The 16231-nt window shown below is 41.0% G+C and overlaps 1 protein-coding gene across 1 annotated transcript in view; it reads left to right on the top strand.

The window, feature by feature from the left end:
• Positions 1–526: 526 nt before the first annotated feature.
• Positions 527–16231, top strand: part of Rad51 (RAD51 recombinase) — a 22150-nt gene continuing 6445 nt past the window's right edge. Inside the window, exons 1-6 of the mRNA XM_050132848.1 lie at positions 527–754; positions 4142–4230; positions 6942–7079; positions 11181–11298; positions 13616–13707; positions 14164–14258. Coding sequence (XP_049988805.1) covers positions 4144–4230; positions 6942–7079; positions 11181–11298; positions 13616–13707; positions 14164–14258 — 530 coding nt within the window. The 5' untranslated portion in view covers positions 527–754; positions 4142–4143. The remainder of the gene's footprint in view (positions 755–4141; positions 4231–6941; positions 7080–11180; positions 11299–13615; positions 13708–14163; positions 14259–16231) is intronic.

Raw genomic sequence — 16231 nt, 5'->3', positions numbered from 1 at the left:
TGCTCTTAAATTCTGAGCCACCTCTCCAGCCCCAAATACTTTCTTTTTTAATAACACGCTGAGTGCTACACTGATTTGCTAGTCGCTGGTTTTGTTCGCTGCTTTTATTCTTTTATTCCGGCTTATTCACCTCTTCACCCACAGGGACTAGTAAAACATGTAGATCCCAAAGGCACCCCGATTAGTCGGCATTCTGACAACACCGTACACCGCCAAGACCTTTTCTGACTTAGGCCAACACGCGCTGAGCAGGAATTTTTACTAAGCAGCGTCCGCAGCAGTGCATGCTGGGTGATGTAGTCCTAGGTCGATCACATCGCCCCTGGGGACGTGTAGTCTTCAGTCAGGTAACGAGAAAAGTTGAGACAGAACTGTCCTAGAGGAAGGCAAAAGTGACCCTCGGCATCACTCAGCTTCAAAGTCGTCGGGCCGTCTGTCAGGCTCTCAGCGGAAGAGGCTATAGGCGGGTCTGAGAAAGGCGTGATGACGTCGCAGGATGCGGGCGTGACGGCCCGTGAGGCTCTGGCGGGATTTCTGAAAGTCGCGCGGCGCTGGGCGGAGTGCGCGCTGACGGGGTTCGAGGCAGAGCTGTGGTGTCCCCAGTAGCGCGGCGGGGAAGGCTGAAATTTGCTCCTGTTCTTCACAAAAGACCGACAGAGGAGCTGCGACGGGGTTCGAGCCGGGGTCGGGGGTTCTTGGGGCGTTTGCAGAGCGGGCCGCCGGAAGGAGCGCGCGGCCCAAGCCTGCGAGACGGGTGAGTGTGAGCGCGGGCGGATCCCCACCCTCGGCAGCTCGGGTTGGTCAGCCGGTGGCCAGTGCTCCCACAGCTAGCTTTGGGGTCCCCTCTGCCCTGAGAAAGGCGAGCTTGGCGGCGCTGGGCCCCTACTTGGGACCAACCAGCCGACACTAACTGACCCACTGAGTTCGTTGTCAGGAAAACCGAACCCTACTTGACGCTTTCGTTTTGAGACCCGGGCACGCGCCCTCCTACTGTTGGGGTTCAGACTCCTGCCTCAATCTTCCAAATGCTGGAATTACAGACTTTCACATTCATTTCTGTGGGCCCGCGGCAGGAAGCCGAGAGCCAGAGAGAAGTGCGCACAGCTGTTAAATAATAGGGCCAAGGCCAACAGATTATTGGTTGCTAGGTTTTGTTTTTGTTTTTTTAAAGTGGAGCATGGTGGTTGGTGCCGGTGTTTTTTTTTTTTTTTTGTTTTTTTTTTGAGACTGAGGTAGGAGTTCAGAGATTGTGTAAACAACAAAGTAAAAACCTGTAAAGTGCAACACAAATTTCTAAAGAGAATCCTGCCTTGCTCTCACCTCTCCTAGAATCCTAGCTTTTGAGGGCTAGGCAGGAAGATGGCAGTTTCAAGGCCAACCTGAACTACTATGGAAGAGCTTGTCTCAGGAAGAGAGTGAAGTAGGGGGACTGGAGAAATGACGCAGCCTATCAGAGCTCTTGTTGCAAAGGACCCGAGTTCAGTTCTCCACACCCACATGAACCACCCACGTGCAGTTTCCGGGGGTCCAGTGCTGTCTAATGACCTCCACAGACACCAGGCATCCTTGTGGTACCCATACATATATGCAGGCAAAACACTCATGCACAAAAAAAATAAGTCTAAAAAGAACTTTCAAAAATAGCAATAAAGTGAAGTATAAAATACAAAAAACGACAAGTGAGTACATACATGAATTACGAAATGAATGCATTTGTATAATCACCAATGTTGTCATCAGCCTAAAGACCTCTGTTATCCTTCCTTGTCTAATATTTTCCCCTCACCCTAATTGCTAAACAGTGATTTCTAATACTGCTCACTAACGGGGCCCCTTTTCACAAGACATTGTTTAGGCAGAGTCTGACTTTGTAAACCAGTCTGAACTTAGGATCCTACTGCTTACTGTCTCTGCTTCCTAGGTGCTGGACTACAGCAGAGTGCACCGTGCCGGCCATTATTTGCTTTTATTTATTTTTTAAATACTTTTTTGTTTTTTAAGACTTACTTTATGTATATGATGCTCTATCTGCATGTATGCCAGAAGAAGGCATCAGATCCACATAGACGACTGTGAGCCACCATGTAGTTGCTAGGAATTGAACTCAGGACCTCTTGCAGAGTTGCCAGTGCTCTTAACCACTGAGACAGCTCTCCAGCCCTTTTATTTTTGTTTTTGGATCTTAGCCCAGGCTAAGGTTGAACTCAATTTCCTGATTTTGTTTCCCTAGTGCTTCCCTAGTCTGTTTTTAAGCTTCATGTAAATATACCAGTAGTAGTGAATGTTGAATGTTTGATTGTTCCCACAAGTGCTTGCCAACACTTGCTGTTTTATGATGGATATTTAGTAATATTTTACGAACTTTGGAGTGGGTGTGGAGGCTTCTGTTTGAGACAGCTTTATTATGCAGCCCAGCCTGTCCCTGAATTTGGGGCAGTCTTCCTGCCTCAGCCTCCTAAATGCTAGGGCAGGCATGAACCACCATACCAGGCTTCCCCACCCCCTTGTGGTTCTAATTTTCTTGGTTACTGATAAGATTTCATGTTTGCTCATGTTTTTGTGGTGGAAATACCTTCCTCTTTAATTATCTAATCTTTGGGCAGGGTGGTGGTGGTGGGGAGGCAGAGGCAGGCGGATCTGTGAGTTCGAGACCAGCCTGGTCTACAGAGCTAGTTCCAGGACAGGATCCAAAGCCACAAAGAAACCCTGTCTCGAAAAACCAAAAAAAAAAAAAAAAAAATCTAATCTTTGTTGTCTTTCTATTTCTTATTTGAACAAGTTCTTTATGTTTGTATTTTGATTACCCACCTCTGATTGTGGCAAATATTTTTTCTAGTGTTATGATTTGATTCTTCATGTTCATGATGTCTTTGGTGGTTTGAAGTTTTATTGATTGATTGATTGATTGAGACAGGGTTTTAAAGTAGTCCAGGCTAACCTCCACCTTGAATGACCTTGAATTTCTAATCTCCCTGCCTATTTCCTAAATGCTGGGATTAGACACGCCTACTGTGCCTGGTTTTATGCAGTGCCTGGCGTGACAGGCAAAGACTACCAATTGATCTATATCCCAAGGCTTATTAAAAGTTATAAATTTAAGTGTAGTCAGAGCTAAGGGCTTATTTCAGTAGTTATTTAACCTGTTTAGGGACCTGAATTCCATCTTCAGTGCTAAAAATAAAATAATATAGTCAGATTTTATTTGCTTTGTGGTGCTGAGAATTCAACTCAGTGTCTCTTTCTCCTAGATAAGGACTTGCCCTGTTTCCAGCCTGTGTTTTCCTATTAGATTATTGTTTTGTGTATTCTAAGAACATAAAAATATTCTGGACTGGGGAGATGACTCAGTTTTTAAAAGCACTGACTGCTTTTCCAAAGGAACCAGGTTCAGTTCCCAGCTCACAGCTGTCTGTAACTCCAGATATACAGATAGTCTGTAACACACAGACATACAGATAGACAAAACAGCAGTGCACATGAAAATAAATAATAGTAAAAAAGAAAAAATTCTGTGTTTTGAAATTTTACTATGTAAAATGGGAAGTCTTAAAACTTGCTGCCTTGTAAAAATACTTTTTTTTTAATGAAAGATCTGTTTGAATAAACTATCGTTAGCTACATGCATCCCGCAGCTGTAGGTTAGACACACGTACTTTTTTTTTTTTTCTTTTTGGTTTTTCGAGACAGGGTTTCTCTGTGGTTTTGGAGCCTGTCCTGGAACTAGCTCTTGTAGACCAGGCTGGTCTCGAACTCACAGAGATCCGTCTGCCTCTGCCTCCCGAGTGCTGGGATTAAAGGCGTGCGCCACCACCACCCAGCTGACACAAGTACTTTTTAAAGCTTGTTTTTCTGTGTATGAATGCTTTGCCTCTATGTCTGTGTAAGCATAGCACTCCTGTGCTGTGCATGCATGGTCACAAGAGGGTGTTGGGTCTCCTGGAGTGATAGACAGGAATTTTCATGTGGTGCTGAGACCTGAACCTGGATGCTGTTCAAAAGAAGCAGTTGCGCTTAACCTGTGGATAGAGAGGGCCAGCTGTAATTCTTCAAAGGTTTGTTGGAAAACTAAACTTGCAGTTCGTTATGACCCAAGAGTATTTCTCTAGTGTTCGTTCATACTGGTGCCTATCTGTATTTTTAGTAATGGCTATGCAGATGCAGCTTGACACAAATGCAGATACTTCAGTGGAAGAAGAAAGCTTTGGTCCACAACCTATTTCACGACTAGAGGTATGTTCTTAGTTGCTAAGCATTTACTTACGATGCTGTCATACAGTCTTCTATGTAATGGAACAAATTAACCTTTACAGAAATTAGGTTGGGGTTTGAGGAGCTTGTCAGTTTCTACAGAAAAGCACAGAATTGTTATTAAGACTTGTAATAACAGGATTGTTACAGACATATTATGACTTGTCTGGTCAAGTCTTTTGACAATTTTCTTCCTGCACTGTTTTCTCCCTAAGAGCTTAACTTTAGAAATGAAGGTCTAGTATCCCATGGTGGAATCTCAGTGCTAATTATACTAAGTGTTAAAATGCTGACAAGGGAAGTAGTGGTGTAACCCAGAAATGCACACACGTGAACGTGCACATGCACATACACCATACACACAAACACACAAAAAGCAGCAGGAAGAATATTAGGCACTAAATCTATACAGTATTTCTGTGAGTTTGCAAAGGCTCCAATGGGAAGGTACACCTTGATCTTCTGACTTTGTTTATATAAATTTTCCAATCTACCCACACTTCAAGACTTTGGAAACTGCACTTTGGAGCAGAGGCAGACAGATCTCTGTAAGTTCAAGGCCAGCCTGATCTATAGAGTGAGTTCCAGGACAGGCTTCAAAGCTACAGAGAGAAACCCTGTCTTGAAAACCAAAAAAAGGGAAAATAAACATATAAATAAAACTTTGGAAACTACTTAAATGAGCTGAGCTTGGTGGTACTTGCTTCTGTGATATGGGATTCCCCTCTGTATGCTGTGATTACCATTGGCTGATGAAGAAACCATCTTAAACCTGTGATAGGGTAGAGTAGAGCTGGGGGGTGGAGACAGTTGAACTAAACTGAATGCCTGAAGAAAGGCAGAGTCAGGGAGAAGCCATGGAGCTGCAGCCAGACATAGATAAGCTGGAATCTTGCCTGTATGCCACAAACCTCATGGTAAAATATAAAATAATGGAAATGGGCTAAATTAAGATGTAAAAGCTAGCCACTAAGAAATTAGAGCTAATAGGCCAAGCAGTGATTTAATTAATACAGTTTCTGTGTGGTTATTTCGGGAGTCTGTGTGACCTGAAAACAGACAACCGGCTTCCTACTAGTGGAGCAAAAAAGATTCAGGAGTTCATTCAGGAGTTATCGGGCTTTGGCTTCATGAGACCCTCTCTCAAACTTTGTGGCACTGCTTCTCTGTAGATCAGGCTCCTCCATGGCCTCTGGATCAGTTCCTTGCTCCAGGTTCCTGTTGCTATTTGAGTTCCTGTTCCTGGCTTTCTTCTGTGATGAACAGTGATGTGGAGAGGTGTAAGCCAGATAAACCCTTTCCTCCGTGTGTTGCTTTGGTATTGTGCTTATTATAGCATTAATAACCCTAAGATACTATGTATGAATGGTTTCCTGCTTGTATGTATATCTATCACGTGAGTGCCCAGTATTTATTTAGGTCAGAAGAGTTGCCAGGTAGTGTGAGCCATCATGTAGGTGCTAGGAACCCAGGCTGGTCCCAAAGTCATTGTGTAGCTGAGATAAACGATATCATGCCTATTTCCCATAGGCCCCCATTGGGGGATGATTTTTTTGTTTGTTTTTAAGATTTATTTCTTATGTATACAGTGCTCTGCCTGCATGTATGCCCACTAGCCATAAGAGGGCGCCAGATCTCATTGCTGATAGTTGTGAACTATCATGTGGTTGCTGTGAATTACTGTTATTATTATTGTTATTATTATTATTTGGTTTTTCGAAACAGGGTTTCTCTGTAGCTTTGGTGCCTGTTCTGGAACTCGCTGTGTAGACTAGGCTAGTCTTGAAACACAGAGATCCGCCTGAGCAGACAGTGCTCTTACCTGCTGAGCCATCTCTAGTGTTCCATTTTCTTCATCCTAATGTCGAGCAGAGCTTTCCAGCCATTGTTCTTCCACGATTGTTCTTCCCTTGCTATGCCAAGGTCGCTCTGACTCTGGGGCAGTCCTGTTTGTTCTAGCATGAGTGAAATAACAATTTCTGTATGCCTGATGTGGAAAGCATTAGAAAACGCTGCTTCAAAGTTGTTTGGAGGATCAGGATACCAAAGGTCATTTCAAGTCATAATATGAAAGGTTGGAAATTATTAGGTATTTTTTGCTTTGGTTTGGTTTTGGTTTTTTGAGATAGGGCTTCTCTGCATAGCCTTGGCTTATCTGGAACTTGCTGTGTAGACCAGGCTAGCCTGGAACTCAGATCTTCTTGCCTCTACCTCCCATGTGCTGGGATTAAAACCGTGCACCATCATGTTTTGCTACAAGCTTAATCTCAATTTCATCTTAACATGCATGAATATAGTGCTAGTTTAAAATTCTTATGTGTGTAGTAGTATATGTGCATATGGGAGCCAGAGGTCACCTTTATTGCTCCTCAGGCGCCATCTTACCCCCCTTTTTTGGAGGGAGGACACATATACGTTTTAGCCTAGAGTTTACTGGTTAGGCTAGGCTGGCTGACCAGTGAGTCAGGAATCCACCAGTCTCAACCTCCTCAGGGTAATAGCTACCACATATCCCTATTTCACTGTCTCCTCAGCCCAAAACTAATGAAAAGGGTGATAGCTTGTTATTTAATGATTCGTATATAGACAAGATTTTTAGAGGTTTTACATAATTTAGTGATCTTCAAATACCTCTCTAGCATGTACTATCTGTGTTAGACTTGAGGCCTAAGTTCATCCATGTTTTCTTACAGCAATGTGGCATAAATGCCAATGATGTGAAGAAATTGGAAGAGGCCGGTTTCCATACAGTGGAGGCTGTTGCTTACGCACCAAAGAAGGAACTTATAAATATTAAGGGAATTAGTGAAGCCAAAGCTGACAAAATTCTGGTAAGTCTAGCTTTGTGATGGTGGGGAAGGCAGACATGATAATGAGAATAATTAGTGCATTAACATTATATAAATACCAGAGCCGGGATAGGGCCCCATTAAAATGTGTGTATTTTCTATGTATATACAGAATGTGCACTAGGGATAGATGCATTAAAATATTAATGTCATTATTCCCACGTAGTAAGAATGTGAACTGGTTATTGTTTTGGTTTGATTTTTGTCTCTGGGCTGGGAATTGAACCCAGGACTTCATGTATACTTTAAGTACATGCTCTGCTACTGATCTGGGCTCCAGCATTTATTTTCTTTCATTTTTATATTTTATTCATTTTATGTGTATGTTTTTCCTACAAGTGTATTGTTGCAGGATAATCTTTTTGTACACTGAAGATATGTCATTAATACTGGTTTAATAAAAAGCTGAATGGCTGATAGCTAGGCAAGATTTCTAGGCACAGAGGATGCTGGGAAGAAGGGCGGAGATGCCAGGAGTTGCCAGCCGACTGAGAGGGAACAGACATGAAGGAAAGGTAAATCCACAATTCATGTGGCAACACATAGATGAATAGAAATGTGTTAAGTTATAAGAGTTAGTTAGAAATAAGTCTCTGCCATTTTTTGTGAGCTGGTGGCCACAAAAGAAAAATCCATTTACATGTATATGTGCACCACATGTATGTTTTGTGTCTGCAACAGCCAGAAGAGCATGTTTGATCCCTCTAGAACTGGAGTTACAGACATTTGTGAGCCATCATGTGGGTTCTGGGAACCAAACCTAGTCCTCTGCAAGAAGAGAAAGTATTCTTAACTGCTGAGCCATCTCCAGCCCAAGTTTTTGTTTTGTTTTGTTTTTTTACAATTTTCTGACATTGCTACATTTTTCACAGTAAATAGGTTTTACTTTCAAGCCCCAAAGCTATTTTATTGCATGAATATCAAAGTCCTGTATTAAGCTCCAGTGTGTATACCCCATAACTAAATTTATCATAGACGGTATCTTCCTATCATTTGCTTAGGGTATTTTTGTTTGTTTGTTTGGTTTTTGGTTTTTTGAGACAAGGTTTCTCTCTGTAGCATTGGCTGACCTGGAACTTCTCTGGCCACCAGTGTGGCCTTGAACTCACAGAGGCCTCTGCCTCTAGGGTGTTGGCATTAAAGGAGTGAGCTGCCACCTCCATACACCCATTTGTTTTTGTTTTTTACTATAACAAATGACAAGTGATTTTCTTGAGCTGGGAATTGTGGAACACTTGAAAGGCTGAGGCAGGAGGATTCCCTGGAGTTCAGATTCATTATAGACCATGTAGTTCCAGGCAAGCTTAGGCTACAGGAGACTTTATCTTAAAAAAAAAAAAAAAATAGAAAATAACGACTTGGTATGGTGATACACACCTATAACCTCAGCACTCAGGACGGTGAGGCAGGAGAGTTGTGAGTTGGAGGGAGCTTGTAATATACAAGATCCTGCTCCAAAAGTACATAAAAATAAAAAACGCTGATGTTATTACTGTCTCAGCTGTATATAGGGTAGAAATTCAATAACCCTGTTTTAAAATAGTATTTAATGCTTTCAAACACTATCAGATGCTTTTTTAAAGGTTTTCGTTGCCACTGCTGTTATTGTTTAGATACCTCAGGCTGGCCTCAAATTCAAGGTAACTAAAAACAACTTTGAGCTGGTCTTGTTTCTACCTCCCTGGCTCTGGAGTACAAGGGTACACCCTGTCTTTTTTATGCAGCGCTGGAATGAGCCTTATGCATGCTAAGTGAGCACTATACTACTGAGCCACAAACTCATCCTATCTCTCGTATCCTTATTTTGCCTTTATAATACACTACTAAATAATGCAGAGGTATTGAAAGAGAAAAGGAAAAAGGAAATTGAAGCTGGATATTGTGGTACTGAGCCTTTAATCACAGTACTCAGGTGGCAGAAACAGGTAGAGTTCAAGGCCAGCCAGCCTAGTCTACGTAGTGAGTTCTAGGACAGCCAGCACTACATAGTGAGCTCTTGTCTCCCTAAAAAAAAAAGAGAGAGAGAGAGAAAAAGAAGAAAACAAAAGAAGGAAATAGAGGCAATTGAAGACAAGCATGGTGATACACACATGTATGATTGCCCCCACTCAAGTTCATGTTTAACATTCAAATACTATATAGATATAGGATTTTTTTTCTTAAATTTTTTAAAGGTACATTTTATGTATATTAGTGTTTTTCTCGCTTGCATGTATGTACAACATGCCCATACTTGGTTCCTGCAGAGGTCAGAAGAGGACAGATAATCCCCTGACACTGGTTTTAGGTGGTTGTGAGTCACCAGGTGAGTGCTGGGAACTGAACCTGGTCTTCCACAAGAGCAAGTACTCTTAACTACTGAGCCAGCTCTTTATCCTGTAAATGTATAGTTAGTTGTTGTTATTATTGTAAAGATTTATTTACTTTCATATGTTTGAGTGATTTGCGTTCATGTACTTAAGTACAATGTGTGCTTGCCTCGTGCCCCTGGAGGCTAGAAGTTGGTGCTGGGTCCCTTAGAATGAGAGTTATGGACAGTTGTGAGCCTCCATGTGGGTCTTCTGCAAGAGCAGCAAGTACTTTTTTACCACCGAACCATCTATCTAGACACCTAGATGTTTAATTTTATTGGCCCATTATATTAAGACTGATTTTTCTACCTATAGTACAGTTTTTGTTACTAAGGTGAGGTATAAATGTTATTTGTATATACTTAGAAAATAAATAATTGGTTTTTTTATTTTTTGTTCTGCTATTACTAGATTATTTGGTTAGTCACATAAATAATAAACTTTGTAAATGTTTGTATGCTAAGCCATAACATTAAATAATCAAGTATTTAAAATTAGAAAAGGTGATGTGGCTGGAGAGACGGCTCAGTGGTTAAGAGCACTGACTGCTCTTCCAGAGGACCCGGGTTCAATTCCCAGCAACCACATGGCGGCTCTGTCTCTGACTCCAAGATCTGATACAGTCATACATGTGGGGAAAACACCAATGCAAATAAAATAAAAATAAATAATTAAAAGAAATAAAAAGTAAAAAATAATGGGACTGGAGAGATGGCTCAAAGGAGCACTGACTGCTCTTTCAGAGGTCCCAGGTTCACTTCCCAGGATCTACATGGCAACTCACAACTGTAACTCCCAAGATCTGACAACCTTAAACAGACATACAGGGAGGCAAAAGACCAACACACATAAAATAAAAATAAATAATTAAGAACAGACCAGATAATGGTGGCTCACACCTTTAATCCCAGCACTCAGGAGGCAGAAGCAGGTGAATCTCTGAGTTTGAGGCCAGCTTGGTCTATAGAGTAGGTTCCAAGACAGCCAAGACTACACAGAGAAACGCTGTCTCGAAAAACCAAAACAGAAAATGTATACCTGATAGGGATGAAGAATTAATATAAAGTGAAAACAGTCTGAAATGGCCATGTTTTGCAAGGCAGAATGTTAAGGGATGACTGAACAGGAAATAAAATATAATGACGTACTACACTGGGGCTGGAGAGACAGCTCAGTGGTTAAGAGCACTGACCGCTCTTCCAGAGGTCCTGAGTTCAATTCCCAGCAACCACATGGTGTCTCACAACCATCTGTAATGAGGTCTGGTGCTCTCTTCTGGCCTGTAGCATACCTGCAGGCAAAACACTGTATATATAGTAAATAAAACTAAATCTTTTAAAAACAGACATATTACCTTGTCACAAAATAGACAAGTCACATATGTAGAATTTTTTTTAAGCTCCTGTGGCATTTCGTTCCTGTCATCCTAGCACACCAATGTTTTCCTGTTCTGTGCCTGGACTTGTCTTACTGTTCATGTGGGTTGATCGTCCCCAAGGCAAAAACAAGAGGTGAAATGTGCAGAAGTCTGAAATTTTTTATCAAAAACCTCACACTCAAGAAGTTTCAGATTTTGGACTATTCAGTGGATTTTCAGCTGGTAAAGTCTATCCAAATACTCCAAGTCTTCTAAAGTCACAGTCCAAAGCATTTTTGGTCCCAAGTTTTCCAGATATTGGTTTCTTTACCTGTGTTAAACATTATTAGTTTAATTTTTCTTAATGTGTTCTAGACTGAGGCAGCTAAATTAGTTCCAATGGGATTCACTACTGCAACTGAATTTCACCAAAGGCGATCAGAAATCATACAAATTACTACTGGCTCCAAAGAGCTTGACAAACTGCTTCAAGGTATAGTAATCCCTTTCCTATTTTATAAACCCTGATAAACACAGCTGTGCAAACCTGAATGTTGGTGTGGAACCTGTTAGATGGGGTATGACATAGAGAAGGGTGAACAGGAGATTTCTTCACCGCCGTGACTGGCTGATTCTGCAGGTTTGCTTTTTTGTAAGATTTTCTTAGTTTAGGGCTTTGTTTGTTGGTTTGCTGGCTTGTGTTGACGTCTCATGTTCCAGGCTCATTTGAACATATTGTGGGTTATAGGAATGCCAGTTTTCTCACTGATGCTGTATTATATTATAGTTGAGAAAGATGGAGACACTGGAGGAGGTAGGTGAAGAGTACCTGTAGATTTCTTTGTCACCTTCCAAAAATCTAACATTATTTTAAAAATATATGGTGATTTAAATATTTTTTCTTATTTTTGGTGGCTTTAGGAGTTGAATCAGGAGCCAAGGATGTCCTTAAATTCTTGGTCTTCTTGCCCCTATTACCCAAGTACTAAAATTTGAGATTATAGGAATTAGTTAGTCATACTAGCTCTGTCTTTTTTTTTTTTAATTTATTTCTTTATTATGTATACAATATTCTGTCTGTGTGTGTCTGCAGGCCAGAAGAGGGCACTAAATCTCATTACAGATGGTTGTGAGCCACCATGTGGTTGCTGGGAATTGAACTCATGACCTTTGGAAGAGCAGGCAATGTTCTTAACCACTGAGCCATCTCTCCAGCCCCCTAGCTCTGTCTTATAAAATACTAAAATTGCCTGTAAATTAAATAACATTTGGTTTGGTTTTGAAACACTGTCTCACTCTGTAGCTCTGGCTACAAATTAAGTAATTTAATCTTTGTTACTGTACTTAGAGAATAAGTTCCCTCTGCTTAAGGAAATAGGTATGATTGTGCATATGTTTATATATTTATTCTAATACAAGATTGAAATTTGATGACTTGTTAAATATAATGGAGGAATAGTTCTACAAGTGGTGGTTGCCTCACAACTCCGATGACCCAAGTTAGGTCCCTTTAATCCACAGAAGGAGAGAACCTTCCGTGATTCCCCAGAGTTACTCTCTGTCTTCCACATGTGAGCTGTGGCATATGCCTGCCCAGACTCACACACATCATAACACACAGTACTGATAATAACAAAATTTTAAAAACAAAGGCAGTGGTAGCAAGTATCTTTAATCCCAGCACTCAGGTGGCAGAGGGAGTCAGATCTCTGTGAGCTCAAGGCCAGTCTGGTCTATAGTGAGTTCCAGGACAGCTAAGCCTACAAAGAGAAACACTGTCTCGAAAAGCCAAAAGAAGGAAGGAAAGAAAATTTTAAAAACAAAAAAACCCATAGGAAAGATTGAGCCCAGAGATTCAAGTCCTCTTTCACTGAGCTGTACTTCTGGATACAAAATATTCTTTGTTTAGCTACTACTTGGAGTATAGTTTGTTAATATTGTCCATTGCAGAGGCTGGCCTGGAACTCACAGAAATCCCTCTGCCTCTGTTTACTGAGCATTGGGATTAAAGGCAAATACTCCCTTGTCTGTCTGGTTTGAACTCTAAGATCCCCTTCCTATTTATTTATTTATTTATTTATTTATTTATTTATTTATTTATTTATTTATACATCTTTCTGCCTCCTTGTATACTCACACGCCAGAGGAGGGCGCCAGATCTCATTACAGATGGTTTGGAGCCACCATGTGGTTGCTGGGAATTGAACTCGGGACCTCTGGAAGAGCAGACAATGCTCTTAACCTCTGAGCCATCTCTCCAGCCCCCCCCCCCAGAACCTCTTATATATAAAATAAGTTGTAATTATTTTAAAGCAAGTGGGATTTTTGTTTTTTGTTTTTATTTTATTTTTTATGGTAATTAGGAATTGAACCCAGGGCATTTAATGCTAGGCAAGCATTCTACCATCAAGCTACAAGGTCTTAATGTATTGTGCAGGCTGGTATTGAATTTCCTATATTTCTCAGAACTTTTTTATTCTCCTGCTTCATCTTCCCACATAGCTGGCCTGTAGGTATGTGCTAGTGAGCCTAGCCCGCTCCCCCCCAAAATGAACAATTTACCAGTTATTGAAAATGGGGGGTTTTAGCCAGGTAGTGGTGGTGCATATCTTCATTCCCAGTTCTTGGGAGGCAGAGACCAGTAGATCTCTTGTGAGTTCCAGGACAGCCAGGGCTGCTACACAGAGAAGCCCTGTCTTAAAAAAAAAAAAAAGAAAAAAGAAAATGGGAGTCTTTTCAGAACATCCATGTGCTCCAGGAACATAGCTTCTAAACAGTTATTTTATGTGGGATACCTTTTACTCTCATAGGCGGAATTGAGACTGGATCTATCACAGAGATGTTTGGAGAATTCCGAACTGGGAAGACACAGATCTGTCATACATTGGCTGTAACATGCCAGGTGAGTTACTGTGGTTCAGGCTAATCAGATCAACAGGCATTGCTTGACTTAGGATATCTGCATGCATCTTTTTTTTTTCATAATTGTTATAATTTTTCATTTTTTGAGATAATATAGTGTGTATATGTTTTCAGGATTGAATTGTTGGTTTTCTTGGTTGTCTGGTTGGTGGTTGGTTGGTTGGTTGGTTAGTTAGTTAGTTAGTTAGTTAGTTAGTTAGTTTGAGACAGGGTCTCTCTGTAGCCCTGGCTGTCCTGGAACTGCTCTGTAGACCAGGCTGCCCTTGAACTCACAGAGATCCTTCTTCCCTGGTGATGGGATTAAAGGCTTGTCCCATCCTGGCCCAACGTGTTAAAGTATTTAACCCTTATGTGGAGTGGATTAGATTTATCATGGGGAACTTGGTGCACTGTATCAGAAGAGTGATGGTTCCCACTGTTTGTTTTTTCCCTCTAGCTTCCCATTGATCGTGGTGGAGGTGAAGGGAAGGCCATGTACATTGACACCGAGGGTACATTTAGACCAGAACGGTTGCTAGCAGTGGCTGAAAGGTAGGTCACTAAGTTAGAAGGATGTGTTTAACCTGTTACTAGAGTATTTAGGATGTTAATGTGTCTAGAAAGTGTCTCTTTGCTGTACATCCCATTTGTAATGCTCTGTAAAGTCTCACAGAAACAAGATCCAAATATATATTATCTACCAGAGAAATGCTTTAAAGACAAGTTGGAAATAAAAAGCCTAAAAAAGATAAACATAATCAGAAACCAAAAGAGAAATTAAAAGACTGCAGCAGCTCCCTCCCACCCCACCCCCCAAAAAAAACTACTAAAGATGAGAAAAACTTTTTTTTAACATGTGTATTTGTATAGGCATGGACATGCCCATGCATGGTACACACGTGGAGGCCAGAGGACAACTTCCAGGAGTCAGTTCCTGCATTCACCATGTGGGGTCCAGGAATTGAGCTCAAGTTTGGTGCCAGTCGTCTGAGCCACCTCATTTGCCCAGGAAGAACATTTATAATTAAGACCAGTTCATCAGGAAGGCACGATAATTAATTTATATTTATAATATAAGATTTATTTTTATTTTAAATGTGAGTGTTGCCTGTATGTATGTCTGTGTACCGTGTGCAGGGATTACATATGGAGGCCGGAATAGTGTGTCAGATACCCTGGAACTGGAATTATAACTGGTTGTGAGCTGGGAGTGGGGGAGGTGGTGCAAGCCTTTAATCATAGCATTTGGAGGCAGAGGCAAGTGAACCTCTTTGAGTTAAAAAACAAAACAGTAAATGCTTGTGAGCGAGCCACCATGTGAGTGTTGGAAACTAAACTCAGACAGTAGTCACTTTTTATTTGGGGGTTTTTGTTTTTTTTTTTTTTTTCCAAGACAGGATTTCTTTGTGTAGCCTTGGCTGTCCTGAAACTTGCTCTATAGAACAGACTGGCATTGAACTCATGTGGTACCCCCGCCTCTGCCTCCTGAGTGCTAAGAGTAAAGGTGTGCTCCACCACCACCTGGCATGATATCTGTTAATATCCAAGACTACATCACCAAATTGAAATCTGTAAATCATGTCAAAATTCTAGCAAGCTTATTTGCAAATTGACAAACTCATAAGATTTATGTAGAAAATAGTTTTATTTATTGTGTCTGGGAGGAAGGTGTTTTGTCTGTGCACCATAGTGCCTGGTGACTTCAGAAGAAGGCACTGGATATCCAAAATTGGAATTTTGGTGTACATTATGGTTGTGAGTCATTGTATGAGTGCTGGGAATTGAACCTAGAACCTCTGGAAGAGCAGCCATCATTCTTAACTACTGAGCCATCTCCAGCCTGAGTCTTCAACTTAAAACTCATTAAAAAACTACAGTAGTCATTATAAATGATTATGACTTAAAAATAGATGTGCAGCTAGGGATATAGCTCAGAGGTAAAGTATTTGTCTAGCTTACATGAGACCCTAGGTTTGAGTCTCATTATTGAAAAGAAAAGGTATGTGGAGGGAGAGTTACTAAACAGGCATAGTGGCAGGCCAGCCTAGTCTGAAGGCTACATAAGACCCTGTTGATTAGATAGATAGATAGATAGATAGATAGATAGATAGATAGATAGATAGATAGATAGATAGATAGATAGATAGATAGATCGATCCAATCGATCAATCAGATCAATGGAACTGAATATAGCCACTGGATTTTTCTTTTACTTATATATTCAGTTTTGGTTTTTGTTTGTTTGTTTGTTTTGTTTTTTTGTCTTTGGGGTTTTTTGTTGTCATTCTTGTTGAGTTTTATTTTGAGACTGGGTAGGCCTGGCTGTCCTGGAAACTGATATGTAGACAAAGATCCTTTTGTTTTCCTGCCTCCTAAGTGCTGGGATTAAAGGTTTATACTACCACACCCAGCTTATGAGGATGATTTTAATTTTAAAAGGGAAGGAAGGAAGGAAGGAAGGAAGGAAGGAAGGAAGGAAGGAAGGAAGGAAGGAAGGAAGGAAGGAAGGAAGGAAGGAAGGAAGG

This window comes from Alexandromys fortis, unplaced genomic scaffold (assembly GCF_014885135.2).
Source record: "Alexandromys fortis isolate MF-2015 unplaced genomic scaffold, M_Fortis_MF-2015_v1.1 scaffold_6, whole genome shotgun sequence".
Classification (NCBI taxonomy): Eukaryota; Metazoa; Chordata; class Mammalia; order Rodentia; family Cricetidae; genus Alexandromys; species Alexandromys fortis.
Note: the sequence above shows the minus strand (reverse complement) of the source record. Positions and strands in the feature narration are given on the sequence as shown.